The following is an 11,859-nucleotide window of genomic DNA, read 5'->3' as shown; positions in this document are numbered from 1 at the left end:
TGGTCAGAGTGCTGATATGTCAGGTGATGTGTCTGATGACTGTGCAGAACTGCTGACGTGGCTGATGACGTGGACAGTCACCCCGCCGGTGCGTGCGCCGGTTTTCGACGTCCGATTTCGACGCGGTTTTCACCAGTGGCTTCGTCTCTTCCTCCTCTACACAGTGGTATGGTCAAAACACAATTTTGACAACTTTCATTTTTGAGCAAAATCAAACACCACTTTAAACCGAAGGCTCTGATACCAATTGTTGGGAATTTCGACCGGTGATGTTCTGATACTTGCTCATAGGAGAGCCAAGCACACTGACACAATATTTAACGTGGTTCGGCAAAACCGTCTACATCCACGGGAGAAGTTAATATATTTAGAGATAGAGAAAGAATACAAAACAAATATATGGAGGAGGAGGATTACACCCTCTCATACTCAACTCTCAACTCTCTTTGCTGCACTTGCAGCTGCTGCAATGGCAGCAAGGCTGCTGCCATTGCAGCTCTCTCTTCCTCTCTACTCTCTTCACATTTTCATAATTCTCTTCACTCATTTTGCTCTCTTGCATATGCCTCTATTTATAGACATTCATGGAGGCTTTTCTTCAACAAAGGTGGCTGCCAACTCCAGCTCTTCTTCAACAATGGTGGCTGCCAACCTTTGACATCTTGGATGAGTACACATGGTTGGTGCAATAGTCAATGGTTGTTGCACATTAATGGCAACCAACCTAACACGATATAGAGAAAGAAATAGATATACAATTTGTTTTAATCCTAGTTTTGAATGGATTAAGACTTTAATTAGGAGCTGCTTTAATGTGTTTTAAAGCATATAAACAAATTTAAATAAAAAAATCAATTTTCAAGAATTAAATATTAAAAAATAAAATAAAAAATCAATTTAAAAATATTAAAAAAATATCAAATATGATACCAAAATAAAATAAAATATAATTATGTAAAAGGCCAAGTCAATTAAAGTTAATATGAAAAATTCATAACTTAAATCATAAAATTGGATTATCCTCGTTGAAAGAATAAAAATAAAAAAACTTCATCTTTAATAAATTCAACGTTAAAGAATGAAATTGAAAAATAAAAAATATATAAAAAAATAACCAATTTTCAATCTATGCTTATATTTAATATCATGATCTAAATCATGAAACTAGAATAATTACATGAAGACTAATCATCAATTAATCCAAAGATAAAGTATGAAATAAAAAAAAAATTAATTCAAAAAAGAATCCAAAGCCAAAAAAAATAAAAAAAAATAACAATAAAATTTAACATAAAATAAAATGATGAGGGATAAAATTAAAAAAATAAATTCAATTAAGAAAATGATATAAAACAGGAAAGAAATAGCAATCAAAAGAATAAAGATTGTATTTGATATAAAAATCAATAAAAAAACAATTCAACACAAATAAAAATTAATCAAAATAATAATAACTATAATTTAAATAAAAATAAATAGAAAAACAATTTTACCTTTAGTTGAATCAACAAAATTCCAAGAAGATGAAAAAGAAAATAAAAGGAGGAGAAAAAAATTATACCATAGAGACTCTCATCAGTTGGGTAACCCCATCAGCTTTGCTATCATTGAGCACTTTGGAAGACATAATGATTGAATATTTTTATTTATTGTACAACATCGCATGCCCCATTTAAATAACATAGGTAACATTTACTCGCTCATGCATGCTATATATATATATATATATATATATATCCATTTAAATAACATAGGTAACATTTACTCGCTGATGCATGCTATATATATATATATTTAATGGGCTGATTTATCTCTTGTTTAAATTGATTATAATGAAAATACCATGATTGAAATATCCTTTAATACCCATTTTATTTTATTTTATTTTTACTTTTAAGGATAATAAAGTTATTTTACTATAAAAAAACAAAACAACTGAAAAATCTAGACGTCAGCTTAAAAAAACAAGAACTTTCAAAGATATTTAAATTATTTATTATACATAAAAAAATATTATAAAATTTATTTATCCTTGATTAATATAATAATAATAAATATATTCTATGAAAAAGATTATTTTACCCTAATGATCAATTCAATTTTTGTGTGTGAAAAGTAAAATTGAGATTACATTGCAGCTATTCTGGAATTCACAGTTAAAACATGGTCTACTTTATTTTATTTCTTTTGGTCTTATATATATATATATATATATATATATATATATATATATATATTGTCTCAGTATGTCAACTTAGTGACTTATTAACCTTATGTTTTATATAGACTAGATTTTAAATTAAATTAGATAAAAGTTGATTAACTAAACTAGTTAAAAATAAATTTTATTTTTTAAAATAAAGTTGCTTTAATTTTTTTTTTTAAAGAACTATTAAAATGACGCAATTTAATACACTCAATCCATTACTATAAATCAAACTGGAACCAGAATAATTTTAATGACTGTGGTTTAAGGCAAAGTAACGTGTCTTCCTGTGGAAAGTGAACATTCATAGAAACCGAGTCCCCAAAAATCATATGAAATTGAAATATTGATAATTAGTGAAGTTTTTAAGTCCCATCATGAAGTGGATTAATTAAAAATTAAAAAATGGGGTGAGAGAGGCTCGAACTCTCGACCTCAGGATAACTCGGAAGCTATGAGACCTACGCGCTAGCCAACTGCGCCACCACCCCAGGATGTCAGCGGTTTCAAAGAAAGAAACTTACTGTTAAGAAACATTCAAGAAAGTATAAAACCCATAGTTTTTAAACCCGGCCCGGTGGTCGGCCCGGTCCAAGACCCGGGTTCCGGTTTTTGACCGGGTCGGCCGGGTCAATTTTTATTTTTTTTAAAAAATTAAAACGACGTCGTTTTAGTAAAAAATAAATAAAAGTCAACGGGTTACAACCGGGTTTTGCCGGGTCGTCCGGTTTCCGGGTCAACCCGCCGGGTCGTCCGGATCACACCGGGTCATAGCTTACCTTATTTTTTCATCAACCCGGCCCGGTTCCAGCCCCGGGTCGGCCGGGTCCCGGGTTAACCCGCCGGGCCGGGCCGAGTTTTAAAACTATGATAAAACCTTCAACTGGTTACAGGAGTCTCAAAGCCACTGCTACATCTCACCACTTGCTCCTTCCTTTGCCCTTGGATTCACCGTATGCTAAATCAAATCAAAACTTCAAATGGTTCTCAGAAACAAGGGTTTATTTGTGCACTTAATCAACATTCAAACAGCCTACTCTACTTATTAGGCCTTTTCAGGTTGCCCCCGGATGGTGTTCACCAAGCTGGGGCAGTTTTGCACCCCTGACATTGACAAAATTCTTTAAAAGAATTATACATGAAGAAGAACACTTGAAATGAGATTTGATTCGCAACTATTCTATGTATAAGTTTCAATATTGGAACTTTTTCATATGTTTCTCAACTTTATCTATGTTAACAAACAATTCGAAATGCCTTGAATTTTTCAGAACAATTGCGAGTCATAGCCATCATTCAAAGCATTTCTTCTTATACTACTTTGGAAACCCTTAATTGGAACAATGTTTTTATTCAATTGCCTTATAGAGCAAAAGTTTATTCAATTACAAAGTTTAAACAGAAACTCTAAAGACATACAGTTATTCGTCAATTCAGAATTACTGTCAACCACCTTGCTTACTTGCCACTTACAATGGATAGTAATGGATCCACCTTTCAAACATGTTATAACACCATCTAGGCGTGTACTGAGTAGGAGAGTGACCAGCCCCCTATATGTGCAAAAATCAATCATGTCATTAGCTTCCACTTTGCTCCTTCCCAGTTATGGCACAAGAATAATGCAGATAGCAGAAGGTTCTGTTACCTTTAGAGTAGCGAATGTCAAACGAAGTCCATAATCTGTGTACTTGACTGTATACCTACATGATATATTTTGTGCTAAATTATGGCCAGAATGAACTTGTTCTAACACCAATTTTCATTTTGAAACAAAAGATATAAACCAAAGAGGAATTGAAGTACCCTGCAACTTGGCCTTCGACGAACCATGGTCGCCAATCTCTGTCTACCGTTATATTAAGAGAATTTATCCATTTTTCAGTAGATATATATGGAACAACCATGTCATGATCACCACTGCAGAATGAGAAAAATATATGAATGGAATAGCAAGAACATTCTAAACTTGGGGTTAAGAAGATTCTGACGGAAATAATATCACAAGTACGAATTGAGATGTAACCTGTAAATCAGAATTTGTAAGCCTTTTCTTGTCAGGTTTTGATAGTAATCAACAGCAGTGAAAACATTATATGTGTATAAGACATCCTGCAAGAAAGAATTGCATCTGTACCATGTTGTGACTGTTCCCTGCATAAAGCAGAGGATATTTCTATAAGCTTCGGGTTTTGAGGAATCTTATTATGTTGTTGCCCTAAAATGTAAATGATGAATACCCTTCTAACATGAAGAGCATCTCTAACTCTTTCATCATTGGCCCATGCATCAAGAAGTACGTACTCAAAATTCTGCAGAGTATTAAAGAAAACAAAGCTGGTTAATAGCTAGAGATTTTTAAACGAGATGATAAATTATTAATAAATACTATATTATGTAGATATATATTAGAAATTAATTCAAAACATAGTAATTTATATAAAATAAAATTAATTTTTAAATATTTTTAAATTAAAAATTATATTATAATTGTTCTTTTTTAGTTTTTATATTTTAAAACCGTTTCATAAAACTTTATATATATATATATGTTGATTAAATTATATTAAATTATATTTAATTATTTTTAAATATTTAATTAAAAAACAATAATTAGTGTCAAACAATGCTCAATAAAGATACCTTCTACTATTTTAATTATAAACAAATAATATAAAAATATTAAATTTTAATAAATTACTTAAAAATAGTGGTTTTGTATAAATATTAATTTATTTTTTTATAATAAAAATTAATTAGTTAATTAAATGAATAAATTTAAATATTTATTTTAAACATATTCATGTCAACCCCTTAAATTACCGTAAACTTTGGGGGGGCGGGCAGCAGTAACAAATCAATCATTCACTTAAAAAAAAAGAAAGAAAAGAGGACAATTGCCTTCTTTTATCTCCTTTTATCTCTATGTGGCTCCGCCACTGGTTAATAACTTGGTAACGGATATGAAATCCTTAAACAAAGCAAAAGGAAGCACGGAAAGGACGAGACCTGGCACCAATAGTCTTGAATTTTAGAAGATAGAACAGGGAAACGCTGAGAATTTGCCTTGAGAAATCTTCTACTTTGTTCCTCATTGTTCGAATTTGGGGATAATCGGGCACATTTGGGATATAAAATGTTTTCTTTGTTAATTTGTGTAATGCACTGCAAATCCAAGAATCTTAAATGTGTTAACTGAAGAAATCTGAAATCAACAAGAAATTCACAGAAGGAATCATGCCAGTATTTGGCATATGCATTTGTTTGCATGCATAATTTGAAATTTCAAAAACCTGGTTGATTTTTTCTAGATCCTCTAAACATGGTGCATTAGAGGTATCTACATCAACGTACTTCCCCTTGCAACTGTTTTTGGCTGACTGCAAAAGCAAGCAAAAATGTAAGAAATTCTTACATAGAACATGCATGCCCTTAATGGCCAAGAACAAAAGACAACCATTATTAGAGAGCAGAATTCAGAAATGATAAAGTCGAACACAACATCCAAATTTGAAAGCACTTGTTAATTGAACAACAAAGCTTTCTTTCACTTCCGATATTGCAAAGTTTGTTTTGGTAGTAAGAGAAAAATGGAATCACCTCATAAAGACTCCGTGATATTAGTGCCAGACGATAAGCAAAGGGTACTCTGGAGTTATGCTCTAAGGCAGTATCAGTATGCGGTGATCCACACACGAATCCCTGCGATTATTTCCAAGAACATATACTCAACGTTATAAACTATAGCTACTATGACCTTACCATAATTAAGAAAAAGGAAAGCAAAAGATCCATGAATAAAGAATTCAGAAAGCTATATATTACTTTAAGATTTATATGTGGCTGTAGTCCAGCTTCATTACCTGCAAGCTCATGAATTGTAGCTCTTTCATTAGCTCAACATTGTTCAGGGGATCGATCAATTATAGTTCACTAATTTCTTTCAAATAGGTCACTGCCTTCTTGCAGGAACAGAAATATCGGACAGAGTATTAGAAAAGAAATTACCATCGAATATTTCCTTCGCGACAATTGGCGTGATTATACCAGCGTACGTATCACTCGCGACGAAGAATGGAATTTTGGTGAATTCAGGATGATCAATCAACCACTGCTTTAGGATTTGAAAAACACTCATTGCCATTGTCTTTGTTTTGTTTGGCTTGAAGAACTTCTGCAGGTACATTAATGAAAAAAAAAAAACCATTATACCCACTGTTTCACTCACCTTTCTCAAAAATTGGTGCGCTAGTTTTGCTGATGCTGTGTCTGTCATATGGGAACCTTCTGATCTTGTTGCGTAGGAGTAACCGGTGCTGACAGGATAATCTACAAATATTATGCTAGCTGTCTGCAAAAAAAAAAAAAAAAACATTAATTGCCACCATTCAATCACAACATGAAAAACTCTTGGCATCAATTCATCAAATTGAATGGTCTTTCAGTTGAACTAAGGCAGAGAATCTTGCACCTTTGTCCATGAATAAGGGTTATACAACAGCTCTGGCAAGCCCCCAAGATAATCAGTTGTATTAAAAATTAGTGGACCTATGCAGAAACATAACAAATTAGATTAAGAAGAACTAAGAACACAATGATTTGGTATAACCTATGTCTTATGTTCCATAGCAGGGTCATTAACCAAGACATGACTAAAGTAGTTCTTTTGTTTGAGAAGACAATGAAAAGGATAAAGCATCAACAAGCTATCATTTGGAGACATTCCTGTTCTTTCATGTGATGGAAAGAGAGGAAAGACTTTACCAACTTGGAAAAAAAATCCGGTCAATGCCGAGCAGCCAGGGCCCCCAACCAAATAGACTAAAAGAGGATCTTCCAGAGGCTTCTCTTGCGATTCAACGAATAAATAGAACAGTTCGGATTCATCCACACTTACATATCTGAACAAAGAAACCTCAACCATCAACCAACCACAATAGGTAACTAGAATGGAGTCTCAATGCTGCTATATCACTTCGAATAATAGCTCACCCAGTTTCAAGTTTGAATGGCAGAACACCTTCGAATCCTGGCAGAGTCTCGACGATTGAGCCTGGCAGTCCATGAACAAATAGGAAAAACAAGAGCTGCAAGCTAAAACAAATTACTATGGATTTCCTGTAAATGAATGGCATGATCGCCGGAACACAGTATACAAGCAGAGTAAGAGTCTCTGTGAATGATTTGTGGCTTTGACTGACCACTGATAGAGCGAACCAAAGTTCGAACTCTTCAAAACTGGACCGTACTCTTGACTCCAACCACCTATCTTGCTTGGAAATATAGTTGCAGCTGCTTGGTATATCTGAAAGTCAACTTTTTTGCATGTTTCCTTTCCAATGCTGCAGTACTATTATATTTAAAACAAAATAGATTTTTAATTTTTCTGAGGAATAAAAGAAGTGGTTTACCGGTTGAGAATCGCTCAACCGGTTAAATCGGTAGAATTACTTTTCTTAATTAGATTAGATTTTTTTTTTAACTTTAATTTCTTATTTTTCTAGGATTTCAAACCTATAAATAAATCTGTAATAAAAAACATAAAAATTAGTGGAGAAGAAAGAAAAGTTGTATAGAAGAAAAAAATACTTAATAAAACATACTTTCCTCTCAAATTCTCTCTTGTTCTTTAGCTTTGCAATTTAGCATGATATGTGAAAAATTGTTAAAAGAAGCTTTGGAGAGCCTTAAAAAAAAAGTGATGTTGACTTTAGCCTAAAAGGAGTTTGTGTAATTAAGGAAAAAATTTCAAGAAAAATAAAGTTTTGAGTCAATTAAAAAAAAATCAAAGAATTTTAAAATTAAGGATTATATTGAAAGAGGAACGTATATTCAAATATTAAAATTAACTAAAACAAGATAAAATTTAAAATTTAAAAAATTTAAAAAATAATTAAAGATAAAATTGAAGACATTCAATAATAAGTATTATTTTGTAAAATACATGGATTGTTCAAGGTCAAAATTGACGTGACCATGGATTTAAATCAAGAAAATCAATTCAAATTGACCGAATTCAACGACATTAGAACAACAAGACCATTTTGGAGAACGAACAAAATGGTGCCGTTCTGGCACCATTGTTCACCTTTTTTATTCACTTTTCTCTGTGAAAAGGGTGGCCACGACCCTACTTTGAAGAGCCCTTTAATGTCTGCTTTCTCTATTAAATGAGACAAAAAAACACACCTTCTTCACCATCTGGCATTATCATTTGTGTCCAGCGCAATAATAGCTGCTTTGTCATCCCTTGAATAGCTGCCATACTGGTATAAAAATCATGGTTTTAGTTGTTAGAGGTGTGGTTTGTATTTTAAAAGTATTGTATTTTAAAATAATTATTATATTTTTAAATTAAATATTATAGTTTTTAAATTTGGTTTGGTGGTCGGCTTGCTATTCTAGTTTTGATTAGATTATCTAAATTATTTTTTAAAATTAAAATAATATTATTTTAATAAAAAAAATAATGAATTACAATTAAATTTTTAATCAAATTTTATCCAATTATTTCAAATTTTTGTCTTCAACTCAGCTCAATTTTAATCAGATTATCTAAATTTCTAATCAACCCATCAAATCAAACCAGCTTTTTAAATTATACCAAACACTCCCACGCCAAAGTCATGTGCCAACCACCCTTTGACAACTTGGTATGGAGGTACAATTTGTTGGCATTTTAACGATGGCTAGGATTACTCATAGAGGGTTCAATGGCCGAGATTTGGCTTCAAATGGGAGCTAGAACACCTCCCTCATCTCCCGCCCAAAAAAATTAAAAAAAAAAAGAAAAACACCCCCCCCATCTCCCGCCCAAAAAAAAAAAAAAAAAAAAAAAGAAAAAAAAGGAGAAAAATAATGAAGAAAATCCCCCTTTGCACCAATTTTGGTTTGCCAAAAAACCAAAGACCACCAGCAACAGCAGCAAACCTTATTCCAGCTGTTGCACCTCACCGTGACCTCCATTGTAAATCCTCCTTCCACCATCGACGGTAGCTTCATCTTCGTCTCAGCCACACCAAACGTCTCATCTTCACACGATAGCTTTTTAACAAAGTTCAGCTCCTCTTCTCCTCCTCACTGTGAGCTGAACTCTAAACCAAAAACACCACAAACAGAAGCCCCACCTCCCATCAGAAAACTCCTCCTCCAGCATTATGACCTCTTCTCTCAGCCCTGCCACGATGCACCAATTCATAGCTATTTACATTTTTGGCAGCGACCTTCTCTCCTCGCAGCAACATCACGCCACCATGAATGACAACACAACCTGACAGCCCCACCAACTTCAATCTCCTCTGCCGGCAATCAGTGGTGCTAAAAAATCTGAAAAATTGATTAAATCAAGAAAATTAAAATAAATAACTAAAAAAAACTAATTGGGTTTGTTTTATTTCTATAAACCTCAAACTAAAAAAACACAACCAAAATAAAACTAAATTAAACTAAAAAAATAAAGCCAAACAAAAAAAAATAGTTTTTATTTTAAAATAACCAAACCAAACTAAAACTCATCAACTTAAACAAGTTTTATTTAAAAAAAAAACGGATTTAAATACTTTATATATATATATATATATATATATATATATATATATAAATCCAACAATTGTTGATAGCATCAGTCCCTCCTAGCCAGGTAAGCTGCCTTCTCTCTCCTTCCTTTTAGTTACCCCTACACAAACTTGCAAAACGTGAATTAGATTTCACGATTTGCAATGTATTTGTTAAACACATCCTGATATCTTTTTTTTAGGTTTTGGTTTTTAGCTTGTAGCTTATGTGTTTTTGCCATTCCAAACTTTGTAAGCTTTTTTTTGTGTTCTCTGAATGTTTATGGTGTTAGGTTTAGGGGAAAGATGCCATTACAACAACAGCCATCGTAAAGTCATAGCAAAATGGTCATATTATATTATTTGCATCGAGTGGAAATCATCACATCAACAACCCATATAGTGTGCCTGTTTTTTACAAGTGGTATGTACCAACTATTGCAGCTTTGCTTCGCTGCCAACTTGCATTTTCTTTTCTTTTGCTTTTATTGAAATGTAAAACATTGATTTGTTGCTCAATGACACACTTCAACATAGTCTTGTCTGATTAAATTAATGGAATGTTGTAAGTAAGTTAAATAAAATATTGTTGTTTTGCATTTAAGAACTATAGACTTACCTATTTCAATGACAATCCACTGTTTAGAAGCCTTGGCTTCTAATGCTTAGACGATCTAACAAAACATAGGTTTAGAGAAGAGAGGTTATGAAGTTCATTGTTTAAGTTTGTTAATAGCCTTTGTTCTATTTTCTCTCCTATTTTTCTCCTGCCTCTTGACTGTTTTCTTCTAATGCTTAGACAAGATCAACGTTCCAATCTACATAGTTGAAGATGCTAGTCATGAAGAGATTTTGGTGTAAATTTTTTGGTTTTGTCATTAATGACAAGGGTGTATTATGGAATAGGTGTCAGTGGAGACAAACATTCTTCCATCTCCATTATATTCAAGTGGAAATACATAATCTTTCACTTGGCATATAATAAAGACTTAATTAGTAGTATAAATTATATCATGATTTATACCCCATGTTTCCCCAGCCTTGTTTATAAATAAACAAGTTAAATAACTGAAGTTAAGTGTGAAATACAGAGTGAAAAACTGAGAGAGTGAGAGCAGTAGAGAGAGTTTGAGTGTAGAGTTGAACTAAAAAGAGTTTTCTCCCTCTCTTTGTTTGTATTATTTTTTTAAGTGATTAATACAAACCAGTAGCTCTGTGGAGTAGGCAAATTACCGAACTATATAAATTTGTGTATGTTTGAATGCTTAAATATTCCAACAGAGTACTATTATGATCATTTATTACAAAAAAAATAGTTATGATAGAATAATCCATGCTCTAATAAGCTTAGACAATAAATATGTGTCACGTGTGCAAGGTTTTTTTGAAGGTTATTTTAATTGTAACTATCAAGAAACTTAATTGTTAGCTTTCTATTTTTCTTAGCTAAATTTCCTTGAATTAAATAAATGTAGATTGAGATTAAGTAGTTCATGAATGATAATACAACTTAATTAACTTTAGATAAAAGTTTCTCTCTCAAATTATAGCTCTTTTTCTTTTTAGAATCTCAATGTTATGAGTTTTTTTTTTTAAAAAAAACTCTTAACATAAACATGCAAGTTTTTTTTTTTTTTGCATGTTATGGGTGTATGAAATACCGACCGAATATATCCGTCTGTACATTCGTCGGTAAGTGTGGCAACCACTGTTAAATGCTGACGGAGTAATTCCGTCGGCAATGCGGTCGGTGAGTGTATGAAATCATTGGTAATTGTTTTTTTTTCTAAATTTGTTTTTGAAACATTATTTAGGATATATAATATAAAACTATGTAAATTAATTATAATACAAATCAATTATGAAAATAAAATTTATATTAAAGAAAAAAAAACAAAGTTAAATAATATTCATTACAAACTGAATATGTTTCAAAAAAAATATTAAATGAAGTTTTAATGTTAAATAATGTTTATTACAAATTAATATAAAGGTGGAGCTGGAGGAGGAGGAGGAGATCCTGGAGGAGGTTGGTGGTTATACGGCGAAAAAGGATTAGGCGCACATGTTCCACTATTTGTCATGTTCATAACCATTTCG

General features: G+C 32.1%; 1 protein-coding gene and 1 pseudogene across 2 annotated transcripts; one reads left to right on the top strand and one right to left on the bottom strand.

Moving 5' to 3' along the window:
* Positions 1-9,983, top strand: part of LOC105110518 (spermine synthase-like) — a 15,673-nt pseudogene extending 5,690 nt beyond the window's left edge.
* LOC105110499 (serine carboxypeptidase-like 18) lies at positions 3,493-7,524 on the bottom strand. Of its 2 annotated transcripts, none has more exons than XM_011005568.1 (14): positions 7,199-7,524; positions 6,971-7,107; positions 6,678-6,754; positions 6,435-6,557; positions 6,215-6,320; positions 6,032-6,069; positions 5,807-5,908; positions 5,500-5,586; positions 5,216-5,371; positions 4,447-4,518; positions 4,233-4,360; positions 4,013-4,126; positions 3,855-3,909; positions 3,493-3,759 (listed from the first exon to the last, which is right to left on the bottom strand). In XM_011005568.1, exons 1-14 carry the CDS (start codon positions 7,339-7,341, stop codon positions 3,676-3,678), a joined length of 1,422 nt encoding a protein of 473 aa, XP_011003870.1. In that variant the 5' UTR covers positions 7,342-7,524; the 3' UTR covers positions 3,493-3,675. The 2 variants fall into 2 exon arrangements, with proteins under 2 accessions (XP_011003870.1, XP_011003871.1); XM_011005569.1 differs by having other exon boundaries at positions 6,215-6,317.
* Positions 9,984-11,859: the final 1,876 nt, after the last annotated feature.

The sequence above is a fragment of the Populus euphratica genome, unplaced genomic scaffold, assembly GCF_000495115.2.
Source record: "Populus euphratica unplaced genomic scaffold, PopEup_1.0 scaffold288.1, whole genome shotgun sequence".
In the NCBI taxonomy this organism is placed as follows: Eukaryota; Viridiplantae; Streptophyta; class Magnoliopsida; order Malpighiales; family Salicaceae; genus Populus; species Populus euphratica.
Note: the sequence above shows the minus strand (reverse complement) of the source record. Positions and strands in the feature narration are given on the sequence as shown.

Coding starts and splice junctions, on each gene's coding strand:
- LOC105110499 (XM_011005568.1), bottom strand. CDS start 7,341: ATGCCATTCATTTACAGGAAATCCATAGTAATTTGTTTTAGCTTGCAG. Junction 4,127..4,232: donor TTACAAATTCTGATTTACAG/GTTACATCTCAA, acceptor CTCATTCTGCAG/TGGTGATCATGACATGGTTG. Junction 3,760..3,854: donor TGACATTCGCTACTCTAAAG/GTAACAGAACCT, acceptor TTGCACATATAG/GGGGCTGGTCACTCTCCTAC.